This window comes from Lepisosteus oculatus, chromosome 4, assembly GCF_040954835.1.
Source record: "Lepisosteus oculatus isolate fLepOcu1 chromosome 4, fLepOcu1.hap2, whole genome shotgun sequence".
NCBI lineage: Eukaryota > Metazoa > Chordata > Actinopteri > Semionotiformes > Lepisosteidae > Lepisosteus > Lepisosteus oculatus.
This window is the reverse complement of record NC_090699.1, coordinates 13,069,828-13,097,554: the sequence shown is the minus strand read 5'-3', so window position 1 is coordinate 13,097,554 and position 27,727 is coordinate 13,069,828. Positions and strand designations below refer to the sequence as shown.

At 52.5% G+C, this 27,727-nt stretch overlaps 1 protein-coding gene across 1 annotated transcript; it reads right to left on the bottom strand.

Annotated features, from left to right (window-relative positions):
- Positions 1 to 1,451: 1,451 nt before the first annotated feature.
- Positions 1,452 to 27,727, bottom strand: mmp14a (matrix metallopeptidase 14a (membrane-inserted)). Its single transcript, XM_069188708.1, has 10 exons — positions 27,061 to 27,727; positions 13,186 to 13,334; positions 12,818 to 12,940; positions 11,893 to 12,200; positions 10,762 to 10,923; positions 8,750 to 8,931; positions 7,512 to 7,650; positions 6,230 to 6,380; positions 5,007 to 5,122; positions 1,452 to 4,201 (listed from the first exon to the last, which is right to left on the bottom strand). The coding sequence occupies exons 1-10, from the start codon at positions 27,172 to 27,174 to the stop codon at positions 3,858 to 3,860; spliced, it is 1,788 nt and encodes a 595-aa protein (XP_069044809.1). The 5' UTR covers positions 27,175 to 27,727; the 3' UTR covers positions 1,452 to 3,857.

Below are 27,727 nucleotides of genomic sequence, written 5' to 3'. Positions count from 1 at the left end.
CAGAGACCTAGACCACTCTGCAGGTACAGCGCCCCCTGCAGGCTGTACAGCACCCCTGCACCCTGCTGGTCGGGTACAGGCTCTGCAGCTGGATGGTCAGGTACTGGCTCTGCACCCTGCTGGTCAGGTACAGGCCCTGTACCCTGCTGGTCGGGTACAGGCTCTGCACCCTGCTGGTCAGGTACAGGCCCTGTACCCTGCTGGTCGGGTACAGGCTCTGCAGCTGGATGGTCAGGTACTGGCTCTGCACCCTGCTGGTCAGGTACAGGCCCTGTACCCTGCTGGTCGGGTACAGGCTCTGCAGCTGGATGGTCAGGTACAGGCTCTGCACCCTGCTGGTCAGGTACTGTCTCTGCACCCTGCTGATCGGGTACAGGCTCTGCACCCTGCTGATCGGGTACAGGCCATGTACCCTGCTGGTCGGGTAGCTCTGCACCCTGCTGGTCGGGTACAGGCTCTGCAGCTGGATGGTCAGGTACAGGCTCTGCACCCTGCTGGTCGGGTACTGGCTCTGCACCCTGCTGGTCGGGTACAGGCTCTGCACCCTGCTGATCGGGTACAGGCCATGTACCCTGCTGGTCAGGTACAGGCTCTGCACCCTGCTGGTCAGGTACAGGCTCTGCAGCTGGATGGTCAGGTACAGGCTCTGCACCCTGCTGGTCAGGTACAGGCCCTGTACCCTGCTGGTCAGGTACAGACGCTGCACCCTGCTGGTTGGGTACTGGCTCTGCAGCTGGATGGTCAGGTACAGACGCTGCAGCTGGATGGTCAGGTACTGGCTCTGCACCCTGCTGGTCAGGTACTGTCTCTGCACCCTGCTGGTCGGGTAGCTCTGCACCCTGCTGGTTGGGTACTGGCTCTGCAGCTGGATGGTCAGGTACTGGCTCTGCACCCTGCTGGTCGGGTACAGACTCTGCAGCTGGATGGTCAGGTACTGGCTCTGCACCCTGCTGGTCAGGTACTGGCTCTGCACCCTGCTGGTCGGGTACAGGCTCTGCACCCTGCTGGTCGGGTACAGGCTCTGCAGCTGGATGGTCAGGTACTGGCTCTGCACCCTGCTGGTCAGGTACTGTCTCTGCACCCTGCTGATCGGGTACAGGCTCTGCAGCTGGATGGTCAGGTACTGGCTCTGCACCCTGCTGGTCAGGTACAGGCTCTGCACCCTGCTGGTCGGGTACAGGCTCTGCACCCTGCTGGTCGGGTACAGGCTCTGCAGCTGGATGGTCAGGTACTGGCTCTGCACCCTGCTGGTCAGGTACAGGCTCTGCACCCTGCTGGTCGGGTACAGGCTCTGCACCCTGCTGGTCGGGTACAGGCTCTGCACCCTGCTGGTCGGGTACTGGCTCTGCAGCTGGATGGTCAGGTACTGGCTCTGCACGCTGGTGCTGCTCCCGGATGAGATCGTGACACTCTCAAGAGGAATAAACACACACACAGGCCCGTACTCGCAATCTCGTTCTGAATGATTTTATTATCATCGTTATTATCAATAATATCATTTCCATTGGATTCATTCGCCGACGCAGACAAAACAAGATCATAGCAAGAACAGCAAACCAGCGGATGTTTTTTTTAAAAAAAACATTTATTCGTTTTTAATATATTTGTGAAATTTTTAATATATCTGGAAAATTAAAAAAAAACAACAAAACAAGCAATACTACATACAGCCCCCTTCCCCCCAAATCCCACCCCCAAGAAAAGATCCCCCCCCCCCCAAGTAAAAAAACTGGAATGTTGGACAACTAGAAACCAGCGAAGAGTTTGGACTTCGTGTCACACTCTCTACCTGACCAGCAGGTCACGCCGTGACAACTTCACACAAGACAACACGCCAGGAGTAACGACAACAATTAGAATATCATCAAGAACCGGGATCTGAGGAGAGGAGGAGGAGTTCAAATTGAGACACGGAGGACGAAGCTTGGCTCTCGCTGACGGGCGGCGCGGATCTGTCCCGCGCGCACCGTGGGGGGGAGGGGGGGGGGGGAGATGGGGATTTCGGGGTGAGGTGGGGTGCGCTGATGGTGGCGCCGGAGCTGCCTGCTGGGCTGTCGTCCAGTACTGGACAGTGCGGACGGGGGGTGCAGTGTCTGCGTTGTACCAGAGAGGGCGCTCTGGTGTTGACCAGCACCCTGCTGCGTGTTGCCGTGACCTCTGACCTGCGCTGTGTGGAGCAGTAGTAGTAGGGCCCTGCACAAGTGCCGCAGAGTGCAGTGGCCTGTAGTCTGCCCCCGGTGATACTGTCACCCCACCTTCTCTGCCTCAGTACAGGACAACACACGTGCGCTGAATTACTCTGGACCTCTCTACTCTACTGCGCTGAATTACTCTGGGCCTCTCTACTCTACTGCGCTGAATTACTCTGGGCCTCTCTACTCTACTGCGCTGTTACTCTGGATGTGCACACTGTACTGGACCTCTCTACTCTACTGTGCTGAATTACTCTGGACCTCTCTGCTCTACTGTGCTGAATTACTCTGGATTTCCACACTGTACTGGACCTCTCTACTCTACTTCGCTGTATGACTATATCTGACCACACTGCACTATAGTACTGTATTACTAAATCTGACCACACTGCACTATAGTACTGTATTGCTGTATCTGACCACTGTATAACTGCACGATGTGTTGTAATGCACTGTAAATCAATGTATCTGTATTGTAGTGTACTACACTGCAGTACTACAGCAGACAATACTGCAGCTCTGCAGTACTGAAATACACCACTCCATGTCTGTACTGCACTGTACGTTACTGCACTGAAGCTCTGCAACACTCCACTGTATCTGTACACTACTGTAGCGCACTGCACTGTATGTGTACCCTACTGTTTGCACTGCACTGTACCTGTGTGACACTGCAGTGCACTGTGCCCATACATTTCTACAGTAGCACTGCACTGCATTTCTACTGTATCTGCACACTATTGAAGTGCACTACATTCGATCTGTATTGTACTGTACATGTATTGCACTATACCGGAACACTGATGAACTACCTGTGCCTGTGCACTACTGTAGTGCACTGGTTTGTACAGTGTTACAGTACTGTATTGTCCTGTACCTGTGCACTACTGTAGTGCACTGCTTTGTACAGTGTTACAGTACTTTACTGTCCTGTACCTGTGCACTACTGTAGTGCACTGCTTTGTACAGTGTTACAGTACTTTACTGTCCTGTACCTGTGCACTACTGTAGTGCACCGCACTGTATCTGTCCAGGACTGTGTGGCGATGCGATCGACTCTTCTGTGTCTGTACTGAGCCCCGGGACAGGGCTACGGAATTCCCTTCGGAAGCAAAGGTAAGGCTGGCGACTTCTTTGAAGCCTGAATCTTGGAATTGAATTTGGAATGAATCAAAATTCAAAAAATAACTAGAGAAATAACACACAGACCAAGGACACTGTATGATACAAGGAGAGACCGATAAACAAACAGCAATCCAGCTGGGCGTCGTGTCCGCAGGGGCGGCAGGGGGAGAGAGGAGGGCGTGAGGGAGGGAGACGGGGGTCGGCGTGCCGCGAGGGGGTGTGTCTCCGCGCGAGAGTGATTGAGATGTGAGCCCCGCCCACCCACCACTGCCCCGCCCACCAGAATACACCCCGCCCACCGAGCACAAAGCCCCACCCACATAGCATAAGCCCCACCCCTCCAGCACATCCCACACCCACCCACCGTGTGCCCCGCCCCTCCAGCTCATGCCCCGCCCACCCAGTACACGCCCACGCCCACCCGGCAGCGCCCCGCCCACCGGCCGCCAGCACACTCCCATCCTGCTCTGCCGCCGCCCCCACCTCCCCCCTCCCCAGGCGTACAGTCGGCACCACACCCCCCGCCGGCCCCCCCCCCCTCTACACCTTGTCCAGCAGCGACCTCTGGCAGTACAGCAGCCGGCGCGGTGTGCCGTAGCGCCGGAAGAACAGCACGGCCCCCAGCGCCGCGATGACGCACAGCAGCAGCACCACCGGCACCACCACGGCTGCCGCGCTCAGCCCGCCCCCCGCGCCGCCCTCGTCCACTTCGATGATGACGACCTCGGTGTCGTCCGTCCCCCGGCGCGGAGGCTCCTCGGGCTCCCCCACGCCCTCGCAGCCCATCCAGTCCTGCAGCACCGACTTGGGGTACCCGGGCTCCACCTTCAGCTGCTGGTTGTTAAACTTCCAGTAACGGTTCCCCTTGTAGAAATAGGTGAAGGCTGACAGAGAGCGAGAGAGAGAGAGAGAGCGAGAGAGAGAGAGAGAGAGGGGTTCATACAGACACACTGACTGGACACTCCAGTACATTAACACTGCACTGAGAGAGAGGGGTTCATACAGACACACTGACTGGACACTCCAGTACATTAACACTGCACTGAGAGAGAGGGGTTCATACAGACACACTGACTGGACACTCCAGTACATTAACACTGCACTGAGAGAGAGGGGTTCATACAGACACACTGACTGGACACTCCAGTACATTAACACTGCACTGAGAGAGAGGGGTTCATACAGACACACTGACTGACTGGACACTCCAGTACATTAACACTGCACTGAGAGAGAGGGGTTCATACAGACACACTGACTGGACACTCCAGTACATGAACACTGCACTGAGAGAGAGGGGTTCATACAGACACACTGACTGACTGGACACTCCAGTACATTAACACTGCACTGAGAGAGAGGGGTTCATACAGACACACTGACTGACTGGACACTCCAGTACATTAACACAGCACTTAGAGGAAGACAAGTAGTGTGACAGACAGGCAGAGTGTGAATCAGAGATAAAGACAGGTAGTGTGACAGACAGGTAGCGTGTGAATCTGAGAGGAAGACAGGCAGTGAGACAGACAGGTAGCGTGTGAATCTGAGAGGAAGACAGGTAGTGAGACAGACAGGTAACGTGTGAATCTGAGAGGAAGACAGGTAGTGTGACAGACAGGCAGAGTGTGAATCAGAGATGAAGACAGGTAGTGTGACAGACAGGTAGGCTGTCGGGCTCCACTGTACCTCCATCTTTGCCCATGAAGGCGGCGCGTGGAGCGTCGGGGACCCCCTCCCACACGCTGATGGGTTTGGGGTAGTCGGCATCGACCGTCCTCATCTCCTCATTGAAGCGGTAATATCTGGCAGACAAGGACAGGGCGCACACTGTTACTGCCTGTCTGAGTGTGCCTGCCTGCGCAGGGCGTGTCTCATCTGCACTGCGCTGTCTCGGAGACCAGAAGAGACTCACTGACTGAGACACAGCAGGAGAGACACAGCAGGAGAGACACAGCAGGAGAGACACACTGAGAGACTCACTGAGAGACTCACTGAGAGACTCACTGAGAGACTCACTGAGAGACTCACTGACTTGAGACAGAGCAGGGGAGACTCACTGAGAGACTCACTGACTGAGACACAGCAGGAGAGACACACTGACTGAGACTCACTGACTGAGACACACTGACTGAGACACAGCAGGAGAGACACACTGAGAGACTCACTGACTGAGACACAGCAGGAGAGACTCACTGAGAGACTCACTGACAGACACAGCAGGAGAGACTCACTGAGAGACTCACTGACTGAGACACAGCTGGAGAGACACACTGAGAGACTCACTGACTGAGACACAGCAGGAGAGACTCACTGAGAGACTCACTGACTGCTGTGCCTGTTTGCTGGGATATGGTTCAGTACTGTAGTGTGTCTGTGTCGCTCCTCTCTCACCCCAGCCTCTACTGCAGACTGTCCCTGCCCCTTTCTCTGTCCCTGAGTCTTTGGGGGACTCGAGACTCGTCTAAACAGCCCCAGGTAATGATTATACTCTGTTATTGTCTCTCTCCCTGTCTCCCTCTCTCGCAGACAGAGAGGCGTCAGTGCCACTATAATTACAGCCCTTGCAGGTCGAAGGAAAGGAGAGAGGAGGAGGAGAGCCTGACAGAGACTCTGGGGCTGTGGGCAATCATACAGAGAGACAGACAGACCCAGGCTCTGGGCTGGACAATCACACAGAGAGACAGACAGACCCAGGCTCTGGGCTGGGCAATCACACAGAGAGACAGACAGACCCAGGCTCTGGGCTGGACAATCACACAGAGAGACAGACAGACAGACAGACCCAGGCTCTGGGCTGGACAATCACACAGAGAGACAGACAGACCCAGGCTCTGGGCTGGGCAATCACACAGAGAGACAGACAGACCCAGGCTCTGGGCTGGACAATCACACAGACAGATAACACTTACTTGCTGCCCCTGAAGAAGTACGTCTTTCCATTGGGCATCCAGTACAGAGCAGCATCGATGCGGTCCTTGGGCAAGCCTGAGCCCAGCTCCTTCAGAGGCTTGGGATACCCAGGCTGAAGACTGGCCTCGCCAAACACCCAGTGCCTGTCTCCTGCACAAAAGGACAGAGGGGTTCATACAGACACACTGACTGACTGGACACTCCAGTACATTAACACTGCACTGAGAGAGAGGGGTTCATACAGACACACTGACTGGACACTCCAGTACATGAACACTACACTGAGAGAGAGGGGTTCATACAGACACACTGACTGACTGGACACTCCAGTACATGAACACTGCACTGAGAGAGAGGGGTTCATACAGACACACTGACTGGACACTCCAGTACATTAACACTGCCCTGAGAGAGAGGGGTTCATACAGACACACTGACTGACTGGACACTCCAGTACATTAACACTACACTGAGAGAGAGGGGTTCATACAGACACACTGACTGACTGGACACTCCAGTACATGAACACTGCACTGAGAGAGAGGGGTTCATACAGACACACTGACTGGACACTCCAGTACATTAACACTGCCCTGAGAGAGAGGGGTTCATACAGACACACTGACTGACTGGACACTCCAGTACATTAACACTGCCCTGAGAGAGAGGGGTTCATACAGACACACTGACTGACTGGACACTCCAGTACATTAACACTGCACTGAGAGAGAGGGGTTCATACAGACACACTGACTGACTGGACACTCCAGTACATTAACACTGCACTGAGAGAGAGGGGTTCATACAGACACACTGACTGGACACTCCAGTACATTAACACTGCACTGAGAGAGAGGGGTTCATACAGACACACTGACTGACTGGACACTCCAGTACATTAACACTGCACTGAGAGAGAGGGGTTCATACAGACACACTGACTGACTGGACACTCCAGTACATTAACACTGCACTGAGAGAGAGGGGTTCATACAGACACACTGACTGACTGGACACTCCAGTACATTAACACTGCACTGAGAGAGAGGGGTTCATACAGACACACTGACTGGACACTCCAGTACATTAACACTGCACTGAGAGAGAGGGGTTCATACAGACACACTGACTGGACACTCCAGTACATTAACACTGCACTGAGACAGAGGGGTTAATGCTGAAAAAGATATACATTGAAGTGTGGAATTATAGAGTCTAAAAGAATACTATGTATACTATGTAATACTAATGGAGAGATAGAAAGAATAGGGAGGGACTCACCCTTGAAGAAGACAAATTTCCCATCTTTTCTTTCATAGGCAGAGTTAATGGAACTAGGGAGCCCCCTCCAGAAGTGTCCAATTGGCAAGGGGTATCCCTCCATCACCCGGTTATCACGGACACGCCAGAACCACTTCTCCTGCAGAGAGAGAGGGGTTCACACAGACACACAGTCCATTAACACTGCACTGAGAGAGGGGTTCATACAGACACACTGACTGGACACTCCAGTACATTAACACTGCACTGAGAGAGAGGGGTTCATACAGACACACTGACTGACTGGACACTCCAGTACATTAACACTGCACTGAGAGAGAGGGGTTCATACAGACACACTGACTGACTGGACACTCCAGTACATTAACACTGCACTGAGAGAGAGGGGTTCATACAGACACACTGACTGACTGGACACTCCAGTACATTAACACTGCACTGAGAGAGAGGGGTTCATACAGACACACTGACTGACTGGACACTCCAGTACATTAACACTGCACTGAGAGAGAGGGGTTCATACAGACACACTGACTGGACACTCCAGTACATTAACACTGCACTGAGAGAGAGGGGTTCATACAGACACACTGACTGGACACTCCAGTACATTAACACTGCACTGAGAGAGAGGGGTTCATACAGACACACCTACTGGACACTCCAGTACATTAACACTGCACTGAGAGAGAGGGGTTCATACAGACACACTGACTGACTGGACACTCCAGTACATGAACACTGCACTGAGAGAGAGGGGTTCATACAGACACACTGACTGACTGGACACTCCAGTACATTAACACTGCACTGAGAGAGAGGGGTTCATACAGACACACTGACTGACTGGACACTCCAGTACATTAACACTGCACTGAGAGAGAGGGGTTCATACAGACACACTGACTGACTGGACACTCCAGTACATTAACACTGCACTGAGAGAGAGGGGTTCATACAGACACACTGACTGGACACTCCAATTAACACTGCACTGAGAGAGAGGGGTTCATACAGACACTGTGCCTTGTCCTTGGGGCAGGGTGACTTTTACCATGATCTCACTGTGCTTTCATCCACATTATCGTAATTTTACTTTTGCCACGAATTAATTGAGCTTTACGGTCTTGTGACTTGAAAGAAATCTTGTAAGGGATTGTGTGCGAGCCGTGCTCAGGACAGTGCCGATCCTATTCGGACTGCAGTGTGAGCGTCGCTGGTGCTGGGTCAGGCTGTACCTTGAAGACGAACATCTCCCCTCGCAGGATGGCGATGGTGTCGAAGTGACCTTCACAGATATTGGGGCCGTACGGCGGACCTGCTGGGGGCTTTCCAGGACTTCCTGGGGTCTTAGGGGGGCGTGGCGTGACCCTGGGGGGTGGGGGTGTCACTGGAATTCTGGGTGGACCATGGGAACTGCCTGAACCAGAGAGAGAGGGGTTAATACAGACACACTGACTGGACACTCCAGTACATTAACACTGCACTGAGAGAGAGGGGTTCATACAGACACACTGACTGGACACTCCAGTACATTAACACTGCACTGAGAGAGAGGGGTTCATACAGACACACTGACTGACTGGACACTCCAGTACATTAACACTGCACTGAGAGAGAGGGGTTCATACAGACACACTGACTGACTGGACACTCCAGTACATTAACACTGCACTGAGAGAGAGGGGTTCATACAGACACACTGACTGGACACTCCAGTACATTAACACTGCACTGAGAGAGAGGGGTTCATACAGACACACTGACTGACTGGACACTCCAGTACATTAACACTGCACTGAGAGAGAGGGGTTCATACAGACACACTGACTGGACACTCCAGTACATTAACACTGCACTGAGAGAGAGGGGTTCATACAGACACACTGACTGGACACTCCAGTACATTAACACTGCACTGAGAGAGAGGGGTTAATACAGACACACTGACTGACTGGACACTCCAGTACATTAACACTGCCCTGAGAGAGAGGGGTTCATACAGACACACTGACTGGACACTCCAGTACATTAACACTGCACTGAGAGAGAGGGGTTCATACAGACACACTGACTGACTGGACACTCCAGTACATTAACACTGCACTGAGAGAGAGGGGTTCATACAGACACACTGACTGGACACTCCAGTACATTAACACTGCACTGAGAGAGAGGGGTTCATACAGACACACTGACTGACTGGACACTCCAGTACATTAACACTGCACTGAGAGAGAGGGGTTCATACAGACACACTGACTGGACACTCCAGTACATTAACACTGCACTAAGAGAGAGGGGTTCATACAGACACACTGACTGACTGGACACTCCAGTACATTAACACTGCACTGAGAGAGAGGGGTTCATACAGACACACTGACTGACTGGACACTCCAGTACATGAACACTGCACTGAGAGAGAGGGGTTCATACAGACACACTGACTGACTGGACACTCCAGTACATTAACACTGCACTGAGAGAGAGAGGGGTTCATACAGACACACTGACTGACTGGACACTCCAGTACATTAACACTGCACTGAGAGAGAGGGGTTCATACAGACACACTGACTGACTGGACACTCCAGTACATTAACACTGCACTGAGAGAGAGGAGTTCATACAGACACACTGACTGACTGGACACTCCAGTACATTAACACTGCACTGAGAGAGAGGGGTTCATACAGACACACTGACTGGACACTCCAGTACATTAACACTGCACTGAGAGAGAGGGGTTCATACAGACACACTGACTGACTGGACACTCCAGTACATTAACACTGCACTGAGAGAGAGGGGTTCATACAGACACACTGACTGACTGGACACTCCAGTACATTAACACTGCACTGAGAGAGAGGGGTTCATACAGACACACTGACTGGACACTCCAGTACATGAACACTGCACTGAGAGAGAGGGGTTCATACAGACACACTGACTGGACACTCCAGTACATTAACACTGCACTGAGAGAGAGGGGTTCATACAGACACACTGACTGGACACTCCAGTACATTAACACTGCACTGAGAGAGAGGGGTTCATACAGACACACTGACTGACTGGACACTCCAGTACATTAACACTGCACTGAGAGAGAGGGGTTCATACAGACACACTGACTGACTGGACACTCCAGTACATTAACACTGCACTGAGAGAGAGGGGTTCATACAGACACACTGACTGACTGGACACTCCAGTACAGAGAGAGGGGTTCATACTATCTTACCGTACAGTTGCTGGATTCCTTCACGGTCGTCGTCTGGCAGGACGAAGTTCTCAGTGTCCATCCACTGGTAGAATGGTGCCATGATGGCGGACGGGTCACTGGAGTGTTCCAGACCCAGGGCGTGACCCAGCTCGTGCACGGCCACCAGGAACACGTCATTACCTGGAGACAGTCAGGTCCGCACAGACAGGTCAGTAAAAACAGACAGGTGAGCACAGACAGACCGACAGGTGAGTACAGACAGACAGGTCCGCACAGACAGGTCAGTAAAAACAGACAGGTGAGCACAGACAGACCGACAGGTGAGTACAGACAGACAGGTCCGCACAGACAGGTCAGTAAAAACAGACAGGTGAGCACAGACAGACCGACAGGTGAGTACAGACAGACAGGTCCGCACAGACAGGTCAGTAAAAACAGACAGGTGAGCACAGACAGACCGACAGGTGAGTACAGACAGAAGGTCAGTACAGACAGACCGACAGGTGAGCAGATACAGACCGACAGGTGAGTACAGACAGACAGGTGAGCAGATACAGACCGACAGGTAAGTACAGACAGACAGGTCAGCACAGACAGACAGGTGAGCAGATACAGACCGACAGGTGAGTACAGACAGACAGGTCAGTACAGACAGACCGACAGTTGAGTACAGACAGACTGGTGAGCACAGATAGACAGACAGGGGAGCAGAGACAGACAGGGGAGCACAGATAGACAGGGGAGTACTGACAGACAGGGGAGTAGATACAGAAAGACAGGTCAGCAGAGACAGACAGGGGAGTACCAACAGACAGGGGAGCACAGACAGACAGGGGAGTAGATACAGAAAGACAGGTGAGCAGATACAGACCGACAGGTGAGTACAGACAGACAGGTGAGCAGATACAGACCGACAGGTGAGTACAGACAGACAGGTCAGTACAGACAGACCGACAGTTGAGTACAGACAGACTGGTGAGCACAGATAGACAGACAGGGGAGCAGAGACAGACAGGTCAGCACAGACAGACTGACAGGGGAGTACCAACAGACAGGTGAGTACAGACAGACAGGTCAGCACAGACAGACTGACAGGGGAGTACCAACAGACAGGTGAGTACAGACAGACAGACAGGTGCAGGGTCTGACCATGCAGGTCTCTGTTCCCGATGGTCCAGGGCTCAGCGGCGTCGAAGTGGGTGTCGCCCCCTATGCCCGGCCCGGGGAAGTACGCGTGGGCCAGGAAGCCGCCCTCGCCGTCGAAGGGCGTGCTGTCGCCGTGGAAGCCGTCGGCGAAGAAGAGCATGATGTCGGCGAACTTCTCCACCTTGTCGCGGACCAGGTGGTAGGGGATCTCCCGGAAGCGCAGGGGCGTCACGCTCTCCCACACCCTGAAGGCCTGGCGGATGGCCTCCTGCGTCTCGTACTCGCCCACCTTCGGGGTGTAGTTCTGGATACTGGGGGACAGCGGCTTCACTCAGGGGCTGCTGGCCGGCGCCTCGTCCGGCAGAGACTCTCCGGCTCATCTGCAGACTCCAGACGGGTACTACCACTGCTGCTGCACCGTTACTCCTCTGCTACTCCACCGCAACTACCGCTCTGCTGCTGCACCGTTACTCCTCTGCTACTCCACTGCAACTACCGCTCTGCTACTGGACTGTTACTCCTCTGCTACTCCACTGCAACTACCGCTCTGCTGCTGCACCGTTACTCCTCTGCTACTCCACTGCAACTACCGCTCTGCTACTGCACCGTTACTCCTCTATTACTCCACTGCAACTACCGCTCTGCTTCTGCACCGTTACTCCTCTGCTACTCCACTGCAACTACCGCTCTGCTACTGCACCGTTACTCCTCTCCTACTCCACTGCAACTACCGCTCTACAACTGCACAGTTACTCCTCTACTACTCCACAGCAGCTACTCCTCTACAACTGCACAGCTACTCCTGAACTACTCAGCAGTAACTACTCTTCTACTACTCTCTAGATACTCCATAAATACTTCACAGTTACTATTGTACAACTCCATTGTTACTCCTCGGTTACTCCTCTGCTACTCCCGGGATACTCACCAGTAGGTGATCTCGTTCTTCTCCCACTTCAGCCCCTGAATGGCGAAACGTTTCCTCCTCAGGTTGCTTTTCAGCTCGGAGCCGAATTTGTCAGGAACGCCACAGCGGGGTCGCTCCATCGCCCTGGCGACCACAGACACCCCCTTAATGACGCGGACACTGACGCTGATGCGCTGACACACATACCGACACTTGCACACACTGACAAGCTGACACACACGCTGACACTTCAACACGCCCTCTGACTCACTGACACACAGTGACACACTCCGACAGACACACGGCCACACCCCTCCGGTCCAGACAGACACACAGATGATCACCCAGGGGCTCGGGCCAGGGCGACTGAGGATTACTGGGGTGCTGACCTCAGCGTCGCCTCGTCCAGGACCCCGGTGACGGGCAGCCCGTAGAACCTCTGCATGGCGGAGATGGCGGCGGACATGGACTTGGGGGAGCGAACCATGTGCGTGCGCAGATCACCAGGGGGCAGATACCCGTACTGCTGAAGCCAGGCCTGGCACAGAGAGAGAGACAGGTCCTCACCAACTGACTGAGAGAAACACACTGTAATACAGGCACACTGCACTGAGAGAGAGGGGTTCATACAGACACACTGACTGACTGGACACTCCAGTACATTAACACTGCACTGAGAGAGAGGGGTTCATACAGACACACTGACTGGACACTCCAGTACATTAACACTGCACTGAGAGAGAGGGGTTCATACAGACACACTGACTGACTGGACACTCCAGTACATTAACACTGCACTGAGAGAGAGGGGTTCATACAGACACACTGACTGACTGGACACTCCAGTACATTAACACTGCACTGAGAGAGAGGGGTTCATACAGACACACTGACTGACTGGACACTCCAGTACATTAACACTGCACTGAGGGAGAGGGGTTAACACAAACAGTATGAGCAGACATGCGCAACATGTCACACTTGACTGGAGAGGTTTCCCAGAGAAACAGGGCTCTACCCATTCAGTGAGTGAAACATTAACAGCCGTGCAAGCAGTGTGTGTGGGCGTCTGTTTACACAGACTGGGAAAGTGACTTTGGACCAAGACCAGCATTTACTATTCAGAAGAGTTTCATTCCTAGAATAACAACAGTGCCTCTACCTATCGAAACAGTGCAACATATTCATATTTACAATAAAAGAACAGATACAGGACTAATGTGTCACTTGTGTAACTCTTACTGGACACACTGTATACACACACACCCCTGTACAGACTCTTACTGGACACACTGCATATATACACACACACACCCCTGTACAGACTCTTACTAAAGAACTACAGACCTCCTGACTGGAGGATCTCGCCCAGCTGTGTCTGGAGAGCAGTCAGGGTGTCGGCTTCAACAACATGGCTGGACGAATGTTCCCCACCCCCACCACCCTCTGTGTAAAGCCTCCTGTCCTCAGCGCATTTCCCCCAATAGCTCCAGTTCTGCCCTCTGGGTCCTGTACCCAAGATGTCCTCCTCTGCCCCTGCGCTTATCGCGCCCGGCGAATAGGTCAAGCTGGTCGCCAGAGGTCAACAGAGGGTCAAGCAGCGTCTGCAGGGTGTTGAATCGGTGATCAGCGTGATCTGCAGCGGCAGCAGCGTTCAGTTCACCACGCGCGCCACCCCGGCGAAACAGAGACGGAGCGGGGCGTGAGAGAGCCCCCTCTACATGCGTTCAGGAAATGAAAAAGATAAACCTCTGGACACTCGTCTGGGTGGGACTGACACCCCATCCTGACTACTGACCTGCTGGAGAGGCCAGTGGAATGGGCGACCTTTGACCTGTCCCCTTTGACCTGTACAGACACTGTGTGTTTGGGGGTCTCCAGGTGAACAGACACTGTGTGTTTGGGGGTCTCCAGGTGTACAGACACTGTGTGTTTGGGGGTCTCCAGGTGAACAGACACTGTGTGTTTGGGGGTCTCCAGGTGTACAGACAGTGTGTGTTTGGGGGTCTCCAGGTGTACAGACAGTGGGTGTTTGGGGGTCTCCAGGTGTACAGACAGTGTGTTTGGGGGTCTCCAGGTGTACAGACAGTGGGTGTTTGGGGGTCTCCAGGTGTACAGACAGTGTGTTTGGGGGTCTCCAGGTGTACAGACAGTGGGTGTTTGGGGGTCTCCAGGTGTACAGACAGTGTGTTTGGGGGTCTCCAGGTGTACAGACAGTGTGTTTGGGGGTCTCCAGGTGTACAGACAGTGGGTGTTTGGGGGTCTCCAGGTGTCCAGACACTGTGTGTTTGGGGGTCTCCAGGTGTACAGACAGTGTGTGTTTTGGGGTCTCCAGGTGTACAGACAGTGTGTTTGGGGGTCTCCAGGTGTACAGACAGTGGGTGTTTGGGGGTCTCCAGGTGTCCAGACAGTGGGTGTTTGGGGGTCTCCAGGTGTACAGACACTGTGTGTTTGGGGGTCTCCAGGTGTACAGACAGTGTGTGTTTGGGGGTCTCCAGGTGTACAGACAGTGTGTGTTTGGGGGTCTCCAGGTGAACAGACACTGTGTGTTTGGGGGTCTCCAGGTGAACAGACACTGTGTGTTTGGGGGTCTCCAGGTGTACAGACAGTGTGTTTGTGGGTCTCCAGGTGTACAGACAGTGTGTTTGGGGGTCTCCAGGTGTACAGACACTGTGTGTTTGGGGGTCTCCAGGTGAACAGACACTGTGTGTTTGGGGGTCTCCAGGTGAACAGACACTGTGTGTTTGGGGGTCTCCAGGTGTACAGACAGTGTGTGTTTGGGGGTCTCCAGGTGTACAGACAGTGTGTTTGGGGGTCTCCAGGTGTACAGACAGTGTGTTTTGGGGGTCTCCAGGTGTACAGACAGTGTGTGTTTGGGGGTCTCCAGGTGTACAGACAGTGTGTTTGGGGGTCTCCAGGTGTACAGACAGTGTGTTTGGGGGTCTCCAGGTGTACAGACAGTGTGTTTTGGGGGTCTCCAGGTGTACAGACAGTGGGTGTTTGTGGGTCTCCAGGTGTACAGACACTGTGTTTGGGGGTCTCCAGGTGTACAGACAGTGTGTGTTTGGGGGTCTCCAGGTGAACAGACAGTGGGTGTGTGTGGGATGAGACTCTTCAAGAGGCAGACAAACTGCGTCGCCACTTTAACCACAGAGACTTGCTGTGAAATTACAGGGAATGTCTTTACAATTCAGTCCAAACCTCAAACTCGCATACTGTCTCCTCTCACTGCTCACTGCTCACAATCCCATCCTGCTACAGGCTCTCAATCCTTCTGTCTGTCCTCTCTCTCAGTGTAGTGTTAATGTACTGGAGTGTCCAGTCAGTGTGTCTGTATGAACCCCTCTCTCTCAGTGCAGTGTTAATGTACTGGAGTGTCCAGTCAGTCAGTGTGTCTGTATGAACCCCTCTCTCTCAGTGCAGTGTTAATGTACTGGAGTGTCCAGTCAGTGTGTCTGTATGAACCCCTCTCTCTCAGTGCAGTGTTAATGTACTGGAGTGTCCAGTCAGTGTGTCTGTATGAACCCCTCTCTCTCAGTGCAGTGTTAATGTACTGGAGTGTCCAGTCAGTCAGTGTGTCTGTATGAACCCCTCTCTCTCAGTGCAGTGTTAATGTACTGGAGTGTCCAGTCAGTGTGTCTGTATGAACCCCTCTCTCTCAGTGCAGTGTTAATGTACTGGAGTGTCCAGTCAGTCAGTGTGTCTGTATGAACCCCTCTCTCTCAGTGCAGTGTTAATGTACTGGAGTGTCCAGTCAGTGTGTCTGTATGAACCCCTCTCTCTCAGTGCAGTGTTAATGTACTGGAGTGTCCAGTCAGTGTGTCTGTATGAACCCCTCTCTCTCAGTGCAGTGTTAATGTACTGGAGTGTCCAGTCAGTCAGTGTGTCTGTATGAACCCCTCTCTCTCAGTGCAGTGTTAATGTACTGGAGTGTCCAGTCAGTGTGTCTGTATGAACCCCTCTCTCTCAGTGCAGTGTTAATGTACTGGAGTGTCCAGTCAGTCAGTGTGTCTGTATGAACCCCTCTCAGTCAGAGGGTCTATTAATTTCTCTTTCCTTCTCTAAATTTAATTTACCTGTGATTCACAGTGTTTGTATGTCGGTGTTTGTCTTAATTATAGTGCATTTTGTGTGTGTTCAAAGATGAGGTAGTGTCTGTGTTTCTTTCCGGGCTCACAGTGATGATGTCAGTTTGTCAGTAAGTTTGCTTTAAGTTAATCCATTAAAAACTTTCAAATCGGTTTTATGAAAAAATTACAGAGAAGCCCTCAGCAATAAACACACAACAGGACAGGAGAAAGGAGATCACAGAGAATCCCTCAGTAATAAACACACACAACAGGACAGGAGACACAGTGAGAGAGAGAGGAGATCACAGAGATGCACTCAGTAATACACACACAACAGGACAGGAGACACAGTGAGAGAGAGGAGATCACACAGAAGCCCTCAGTAATACACACACACAACAGGACAGGAGACACAGTGAGAAAGAGGAGATCACAGAGAAGCCCTCAGTAATACACACACACAACAGGACAGGAGACACAGTGAGAGAGAGAGGAGATCACAGAGAAGCCCTCAGTAATACACAAACACAACAGGACAGGAGACACAGTGAGAGAGAGGAGAGATAATGGGATCATAGCAGATGATTACATAACTATTATCTTCTTTCATTTGGTAATGTCTATTTCTGTTTTTCTGCTTTAATTTCTAATTTGAAACATAAACTTCCCATTTTGTTTCCAGTGCGTCATGCACACTGAGTCTATTCTGGGTTAAAATTATACAGAATATAATAAAGAAGAACTTAATACAAAGAGAGAGAGGGGTTAATACAGACACACTGACTGGACACTCCAGTCCATTAACACTGCACTGAGAGAGAGGGGTTCATACAGACACACTGACTGGACACTCCAGTCCATTAACACTGCACTGAGAGAGAGGGGTTCATACAGACACCCTGATTGACTGGACACTCCAGTACATTAACACTGCACTGAGAGAGAGGGGTTCATACAGACACACTGACTGACTGGACACTCCAGTACATTAACACTGCACTGAGAGAGAGGGGTTCATCAGACACACTGACTGACTGGACACTCCAGTACATTAACACTGCACTGAGAGAGAGGGGTTCATACACACACTGACTGACTGGACACTCCAGTACATTAACACTGCACTGAGAGAGAGGGGTTCATCAGACACACTGACTGACTGGACACTCCAGTACATTAACACTGCACTGAGAGAGGGGTTCATACAGACACACTGACTGACTGGACACTCCAGTACATTAACACTGCACTGAGAGAGAGGGGTTCATACAGACACACTGACTGGACACTCCAGTACATTAACACTGCACTGAGAGAGAGGGGTTCATACAGACACACTGACTGACTGGACACTCCAGTACATTAACACTGCACTGAGAGAGAGGGGTTCATACAGACACACTGACTGACTGGACACTCCAGTACATTAACACTGCACTGAGAGAGAGGGGTTCATACAGACACACTGACTGGACACTCCAGTACATTAACACTGCACTGAGAGAGAGGGGTTCATACAGACACACTGACTGACTGGACACTCCAGTACATTAACACTGCACTGAGAGAGAGGGGTTCATACAGACACACTGACTGACTGGACACTCCAGTACAATAACACTGCACTGAGAGAGAGGGGTTCATACAGACACACTGACTGACTGGACACTCCAGTACATTAACACTGCACTGAGAGAGAGGGGTTCATACAGACACACTGACTGGACACTCCAGTACATTAACACTGCACTGAGAGAGAGGGGTTCATACAGACACACTGACTGACTGGACACTCCAGTACATTAACACTGCACTGAGAGAGAGGGGTTCATACAGACACACTGACTGACTGGACACTCCAGTACATTAACACTGCACTGAGAGAGAGGGGTTCATACAGACACACTGACTGGACACTCCAGTACATTAACACTGCACTGAGAGAGAGGGGTTCATACAGACACACTGACTGACTGGACACTCCAGTACATTAACACTGCACTGAGAGAGAGGGGTTCATACAGACACACTGACTGACTGGACACTCCAGTACAATAACACTGCACTGAGAGAGAGGGGTTCATACAGACACACTGACTGACTGGACACTCCAGTACATTAACACTGCACTGAGAGAGAGGGGTTCATACAGACACACTGACTGACTGGACACTCCAGTACAATAACACTGCACTGAGAGAGAGGGGTTAATAACCCCAGGACATTGTACTGGTCTGGACTGGACTGGTATCACAATCCAGGTACAACACTGTGCTGCTCTACTTACTGACTGTGAGTTCTGTGATTTTACCACAATCTCACATGGCTTTACTGCACTGTACTGTGATTTCACCCTGATCTCCTTGGTAAAGCCCAAAGTGACCAGGGTAAAATCACAGTACTGCAGCAGTTCCTGGATTAGAAATGGGATCAGATCAGTTGTCTCTGAGTCTCTGTGTTTCTTTGTCATAAACCCCTCCCTCTCTCTCACATTCCTTCTGTGAGACCACAACAAGTCAGGAAGAGAGAGAGAGAGAAATAAATATACAGGAAGAGAGAGGGGGAGAGAGAGAGATTGAAAATACGGAAGAGAGGGATTGAAGATCAGGGAGGGGGAGAGAGAGAAGGATTGAAGATCAGAGAAAGAGGGAGAGAGAGAGGGATTGAAGATCAGGGAGGGGGAGAGAGAGAAGGATTGAAGATCAGAGAAAGAGGAGAGAGAGAGGGATTGAAGATCAGGAAGAGAGGGATTGAAGATCAGGAAGAGAGGGAGAGAGAGAGGGATTGAAGATCAGGGAGGGAGAGAGAGGGGGGATGGAGAAAGAAAGAGAGAGAGAGGGATTGAAGATCAGGGAGGGAGAGCGAGGGGGGGTGGAGAGAGAGAGAGGGATTGAAGATCAGGGAGAGGGGGATGGAGAGAGAGGGAGAGAGAGAGAGACTGAGTAAGTTCTTCCTCTCGCTGTGCCAACGGAAAAAACACCCCATCATGGTCAACAAGCGCCGGGCTCCAGCCTGTGTACCGCGGCCCGTCATGTGTCCCGGGCCAGAGCCGACCCGTGTCCCGCCACCACCGGACCCCCCACCCGGACCTCTCTGGCATTCCTGGATCCGTGTCTGAACAAGCTCTTGGAATCACTCCCTCTGGGAACACAGTCTCCCCCTCGAGCACACAGAGCTCACTGTGTCTCCTGTCCTGTTGTGTGTGTTTATTACTGAGGGCTTCTCTGTGATCTCCTCTCTCTCACTGTGTCTCCTGTCCTGTTGTGTGTGTGTATTACTGTGATCTCCTCTCTCTCACTGTGTCTCCTGTCCTGTTGTGTGTGTGTATTACTGAGGGCTTCTCTGTGATCTCCTCTCTCTCACTGTGTCTCCTGTCCTGTTGTGTGTGTGTATTACTGAGGGCTTCTCTGTGATCTCCTCTCTCTCACTGTGTCTCCTGTCCTGTTGTGTGTGTGTATTACTGAGGGCTTCTCTGTGATCTCCTCTCTCTCACTGTGTCTCCTGTCCTGTTGTGTGTGTATTACTGAGGGCTTCTCTGTGATCTCCTCTCTCACTGTGTCTCCTGTCCTGTTGTGTGTGTGTATTACTGAGGGATTCTCTGTGATCTCCTCTCTCTCACTGTGTCTCCTGTCCTGTTGTGTGTGTTTATTACTGAGGGCTTCTCTGTGATCTCCTCTCTCTCACTGTGTCTCCTGTCCTGTTGTGTGTGTGTATTACTGAGGGCTTCTCTGTGATCTCCTCTCTCTCACTGTGTCTCCTGGCCTGTTGTGTGTGTGTATTACTGAGGGCTTCTCTGTCATCTCCTGTCTCTCACTGTGTCTCCTGTCCTGTTGTGTGTGTGTATTACTGAGGGATTCCCTGTGATCTCCTCTCTCTCTCACTGTGTCTCCTGTCCTGTTGTGTGTGTGTATTACTGAGGGCTTCTCTGTGATCTCCTCTCTCTCACTGTGTCTCCTGTCCTGTTGTGTGTGTGTATTACTGAGGGATTCCCTGTGATCTCCTCTCTCTCTCACTGTGTCTCCTGTCCTGTTGTGTGTGTGTATTACTGAGGGCTTCTCTGTGATCTTCTCTCTCTCTCACTGTGTCTCCTGTCCTGTTGTGTGTGTGTATTACTGAGGGATTCCCTGTGATCTCCTCTCTCTCACTGTGTCTCCTGTCCTGTTGTGTGTTTATTACTGAGGGCTTCTCTGTGATCTCCTCTCTCTCACTGTGTCTCCTGTCCTGTTGTGTGTGTGTATTACTGTGATCTCCTCTCTCTCACTGTGTCTCCTGTCCTGTTGTGTGTGTGTATTACTGAGGGCTTCTCTGTGATCTCCTCTCTCTCACTGTGTCTCCTGTCCTGTTGTGTGTGTTTATTACTGAGGGCTTCTCTGTGATCTCCTCTCTCTCACTGTGTCTCCTGTCCTGTTGTGTGTGTGTATTACTGTGATCTCCTCTCTCTCACTGTGTCTCCTGTCCTGTTGTGTGTGTGTATTACTGAGGGCTTCTCTGTGATCTCCTCTCTCTCACTGTGTCTCCTGTCCTGTTGTGTGTGTGTATTACTGTGATCTCCTCTCTCTCACTGTGTCTCCTGTCATGTTGTGTGTGTGTATTACTGAGGGCTTCTCTGTGATCTTCTCTCTCTCACTGTGTCTCCTGTCCTGTTGTGTGTGTGTATTACTGAGGGCTTCTCTGTGATCTCCTCTCTCTCACTGTGTCTCCTGTCCTGTTGTGTGTGTTTATTACTGAGGGCTTCTCTGTGATCTCCTCTCTCTCACTGTGTCTCCTGTCCTGTTGTGTGTGTGTATTACTGTGATCTCCTCTCTCTCACTGTGTCTCCTGTCCTGTTGTGTGTGTTTATTACTGAGGGCTTCTCTGTGATCTCCACTCTCTCACTGTGTCTCCTGTCCTGTTGTGTTTGTGTATTACTGAGGGCTTCTCTGTGATCTCCTCTCTCTCTCACTGTGTCTCCTGTCCTGTTGTGTGTGTGTATTACTGAGGGCTTCTCTGTGATCTCCTCTCTCTCACTGTGTCTCCTGTCCTGTTGTGTGTGTGTATTACTGAGGGCTTCTCTGTGATCTCCTCTCTCTCACTGTGTCTCCTGTCCTGTTGTGTGTGTTTATAACTGAGGGCTTTTCTGTGATCTCCTCTCTCTCACTGTGTCTCCTGTCCTGTTGTGTGTTTATTACTGAGGGCTTCTCTGTGATCTCCTCTCTCTCTCACTGTGTCTCCTGTCCTGTTGTGTGTGTGTATTACTAAGGGCTTCTCTGTGATCTTCTCTCTCTCACTGTGTCTCCTGTCCTGTTGTGTGTGTGTATTACTGAGGGCTTCTCTGTGATCTCCTCTCTCTCTCACTGTGTCTCCTGTCCTGTTGTGTGTGTGTATTACTGAGGGCTTCTCTGTGATCTCCTCTCTCTCACTGTGTCTCCTGTCCTGTTGTGTGTGTGTATTACTGAGGGCTTCTCTGTGATCTCCTCTCTCTCTCACTGTGTCTCCTGTCCTGTTGTGTGTGTGTATTACTGAGGGCTTCTCTGTGATCTCCTCTCTCTCACTGTGTCTCCTGTCCTGTTGTGTGTGTTTATAACTGAGGGCTTTTCTGTGATCTCCTCTCTCTCTCATTGTGTCTCCTGTCCTGTTGTGTGTTTATTACTGAGGGCTTCACTGTGTCTCCTGTCCTGTTGTGCGTGTTTATTACTGAGGGCTTCTCTGTGATCTCCTCTCTCTCTCACTGTGTCTCCTGTCCACTTGTGTGTGTTTATTACTGAGGGATTCTCTGTGATCTCCTCTCTCTCTCACTTTGTCTCCTGTCCTGTCGTGTGTTTATTACTGAGGTCTTCTCTGTGATCTCTCCTCTCTCACACTGCGTGTCTACGGAGAGGACTGGACTCTCACACTGCGTGTCTACGGAGAGGACTGGACTCTCACACTGCGTGTCTACGGAGAGGACTGGACTCTCACACTGCGTGTCTACGGAGAGGACTGGACTCTCACACTGCGTGTCTACGGAGAGGACTGGACTCTCACACTGCGTGTCTACGGAGAGGACTGGACTCTCACACTGCATGTGTACGGAGAGGACTGGACTCTCACACTGCATGTGTACGGAGAGGACTGGACTCTCACACTGCATGTGTATGGAGAGGACTGGACTCTCACACTGCATGTGTATGGAGAGGACTGGACTCTCACACTGCATGTGTACGGAGAGGACTGGACTCTCACACTGGGTGTGTACGGAGAGGACTGGACTCTCACACTGGGTGTCTACGGAGACGACTGGACTCTCACACTGGGTGTCTACGGAGACGACTGGACTCTCAGACAGCTTGTGTACGGAGAGGACTGGACTCTCACACTGCATGTGTACGGAGAGGACTGGACTCTCACACTGCATGTGTACGGAGAGGACTGGACTCTCACACTGGGTGTGTACGGAGAGGACTGGACTCTCACACTGCGTGTCTACGGAGAGGACTGGACTCTCAGAAAGCGTGTTTAAGGAGAGGACGGGACTCTCACACTGCATGTGTACGGAGAGGACGGGACTCTCAGACTGGGTGTGTACGGAGAGGACTGGACTCTCAGACCACGTATGTATGGAGAGGACTGGACTCTCAGACAGCGTGTGAATGGAAAGGACTGGACTCTCACACTGGGTGTGAACGGAGAGGACTGGACTCTCAGACCACGTATGTATGGAGAGGACTGGACTCTCAGACAGCGTGTGAATGGAAAGGACTGGACTCTCACACTGGGTGTGAACGGAGAGGACTGGACTCTCACACTGGGTGTGTACAGAGAGGACTGGACTCTCACACTGAGTGTCTAAGGAGACGACTGGACTCTCAGACAGCTTGTGTACGGAGAGGACTGGACTCTCACACTGGGTGTGAACGGAGAGGACTGGACTCTCAGACCGCGTGTGAACAGAGAGGACGGGACTCTCACACTGCGTGAGTATGGAGAGGACTGGACTCTCAGACTGCGTGTCTGCGGAGAGGACTGGACTCTCACACTGCGTGTCTGCGGAGAGGAATGGACTCTCACACTGCGTGTCTGTGGAGAGGACTGGACTCTCAGACTGTGTGTCTGTGGAGAGGACTGGACGCTCAGACTGCATGTCTGCGGAGAGGACTGGACTCTCAGACTGCGTGTCTGCGGAGAGGACTGGACTCTCAGACTGTGTGTCTGTAGAGAGGACTGGACGCTCAGACTGCGTGTCTGTGGAGAGGACTGGACTCTCAGACTGCATGTCTGCGGAGAGGACTGGACTCTCAGACTGCGTGTCTGCGGAGAGGACTGGACTCTCAGACTGTGTGTCTGTGGAGAGGACTGGACTCTCAGACTGTGTGTCTGTGGAGAGGACTGGACGCTCAGACTGTGTGTCTGTGGAGAGAACTGGACTCTCAGACTGTGTGTCTGTGGAGAGGACTGGACACTCAGACTGTGTGTCTGTGGAGAGCACTGGACTCTCACACTGCGTGTCTGCGGAGACGACTGGACTCTCACACTGCGTGTCTGCGGAGACGACTGGACTCTCACACTGCGTGTCTGCGGAGACGACTGGACTCTCACGATGCGTGTGTACAGAGAGGACTGGACTCTCACACTGTGTGTCTGCGGAGAGGACTGGACTCTCAGACTGCGTGTCTGCGGAGAGGACTGGACTCTCAGACTGCGTGTCTGCAGAGAGGACTGGACTCTCAGACTGTGTGTCTGTGGAGAGAACTGGACTCTCAGACTGCGTGTCTGCGGAGAGGAATGGACTCTCACACTGGGTGTGAATGGAGAGGACTGGACTCTCAGACTGCGTGTCTGCAGAGAGGACTGGACTCTCAGACAGCGTGTGTACGGAGAGGACTGGACCAAGATTTGTTGTGAAAAAGCACCTCAGCACATTTCTCACCCCCCACACAAGTGTTTCCAGGTCCACTTTAACTCCATTGAGCATCTCCTGGCTTTGTGATGACCTGCTTTCCGTCTCTCTCTCCTTCTCTTCCTGCTTCCCTCTCTATCCCTCCCTCTCCCTCCTTCTCTCTCTCTTCTTCCTCACTCTGTGTCTCCTGCTGGAGAGACACTAACAGAACCAGTGCAGAGATCCCTCTCTCTCTCTGTGTGTCTCCTGCTGGAGAGACACTAACAGAACCAGTGTGCAGAGATCCCTCTCTCTCTCTGTGTGTCTCCTGCTGGAGAGACACTAACAGTACCAGTGCAGAGATCCCCCTCTGTGTGTGTGTGTCTGTGTGTGTGTGTCTCCTGCTGGAGAGACACTAACAGAACCAGTGCAGAGATCCCCCTCTGTGTGTGTGTGTGTGTCTCCTGCTGGAGAGACACTAACAGAACCAGTGCAGAGATCTCCCTCTCTGTGTGTGTGTCTCCTGCTGGAGAGACACTAACAGAACCAGTGCAGAGATACCTCTCTCTCTCTGTGTGTGTGTGTGTCTCCTGCTGGAGAGACACTAACAGAACCAGTGCAGAGATCCCCCTCTGTGTGTGTGTGTGTGTGTCTCCTGCTGGAGAGACACTAACAGAACCAGTGCAGAGATCTCCCTCTCTGTGTGTCTCCTGCTGGAGAGACACTAACAGAACCAGTGCAGAGATCCCCCTCTCTGTGTGTGTGTCTCCTGCTGGAGAGACACTAACAGAACCAGTGCAGAGATCCCCCTCTCTGTGTGTGTGTCTCCTGCTGGAGAGACACTAACAGAACCAGTGCAGAGATACCTCTCTCTCTCTGTGTGTGTGTGTGTGTCTCCTGCTGGAGAGACACTAACAGAACCAGTGCAGAGATCCCCCTCTGTGTGTGTGTGTCTCCTGCTGGAGAGACACTAACAGAACCAGTGCAGAGATCCCCCTCTGTGTGTGTGTGTGTGTGTCTCCTGCTGGAGAGACACTAACAGAACCAGTGCAGAGATCCCCCTCTCTGTGTGTGTGTGTGTCTCCTGCTGGAGAGACACTAACAGAACCAGTGCAGAGATCCCCCTCTGTGTGTGTGTGTGTGTCTCCTGCTGGAGAGACACTAACAGAACCAGTGCAGAGATCCCCCTCTCTGTGTGTGTGTGTGTCTCCTGCTGGAGAGACACTAACAGAACCAGTGCAGAGATCCCCCTCTGTGTGTGTGTGTGTGTCTCCTGCTGGAGAGACACTAACAGAACCAGTGCAGAGATCCCCCTCTCTGTGTGTGTGTGTGTCTCCTGCTGGAGAGACACTAACAGAACCAGTGCAGAGATCCCTCTCTCTCTCTGTGTGTCTCCTGCTGGAGAGACACTAACAGAACCAGTGCAGAGATCCCCCTCTCTCAGCCCCTCTACCCCTCCCTCTCCTGACCACAACAACACAGTCCTCACATTCCTGTCTCTTCCCCTTCTCCTCTCTCCACAACTTCAACCAGTCCTCCTCCTGCCTCTGCTCACAGCAACACAGCCTCCAGCTAAAACCCTCTCACTGTATCTGTCTACCTCTGTCCCTCTCACTGTCTGTCCCTCTGTCTCTCTCTGTCCCTCTGTCAGTCTGTCTCTCTCTGTTTCTCTATCAGTCTGTCCCCCCCCCTCTCTCTCTCTGTCCCTCTGTCTCTGTCCCTCTCTATCTGTCTCTGTCAGTCTGTCCCTCTCTGTCTCTGTCCCTCTCTATGTCTCTGTCAGTTTGTTCCTCTGTCTCTGTCCCTCTCTATCTGTCTCTTGTCAGTGTGGCCCTCTGTCTCTGTCCCTCTCTATCTGTCTCTGTCAGTGTGGCCCTCTGTCTCTGTCCCTCTCTATCTGTCTCTGTCAGTGTGGCCCTCTGTCTCTGTCCCTCTCTATCTGTCTCTTGTCAGTGTGGCCCTCTGTCTCTGTCCCTCTCTATCTGTCTCTGTCAGTGCGGCCCTCTGTCTCTGTCCCTCTCTATCTGTCTCTGTCAGTGTGGCCCTCTGTCCCTGTCCCCGTCAGTCTGTCTCTCTCTGTCTGTCCCTCTCTGTCTCTGTCTCTCTCTATCTGTCTCTGTCAGCCTGGCCCTCTCTCTCTGTCTCTGTCAGCCTGGCCCTCTGTCTCTGTCAGTCTGTCCCTCTCTATCTGTCCCTGTCAGTCTGTCCTTCTCTATCTGTCTCTGTCAGCCTGTCAGTCTGGCCCTCTGGCCCTCTATCTGTCTCATGACATCGCTTTCCCAGTCCGCCCGCCCGCTGTGAGACCCCGGTCTCCCGTGTCTGACCGCCCCCGGCGAGAGACAGGAAGCAGAGCGACTGACCTCCGCTTTGAGCCCGTGCCCGCCGGCCGCTCCCTGCGCCCCCGGGAGCGCGCACAGCCCGCCGGCCACCGCGAGCCACAGCAGCCGGGTCAGCGCCGCCTCGAGCCGTGGCATCCTCCTCGCTCGCGCCGGATCCCCGCCTCGCGTGTCCTCGTCCGCCGCGAGTCCCGACTCTCTCTCCTCCTTCCTCTGCCCTCGGTGACGAGGCTGGATCTCGATCGGGCTCTGTTTCTGTCTCCTAAAAGTGGCGACCTAGCAGGGTTTCTCGAACCCGCCTGCGTCAGCTGTCCTCGACTGCCACGGTCACGCGAGCGGGAGACACGCGTGGGCTCGCCTGCAGACCCGAGAGAGAGAGAGAGAGCGCGCTCTGCGGGCGAGTTCAGGCAAAAGTTGTCAACTTTTCTGTAGCTCCTGAAAGAGAGGGTTTTTTTCCCTTTTGTTTCTGTGTTTTTGAAAAGAAGTTGTTCTACAAGTTTTTTGCGAGTGTTTTCTTTTCTCCGGGAAGACAGTCCGTTAGCTCCGCCGCTGGAATGAGGCCCCGACTGTCTTTCCTCGTCTCTTTCCTTTGTTTGCTCGCTCCTCGCTGGCGTCCTGGGGTTCTGTCTCCCTCTCCCTCCCTCCCTCTCTCTCTCTCCTGCAGACGTGGTGTTTCTGTCCCCACTAAGTC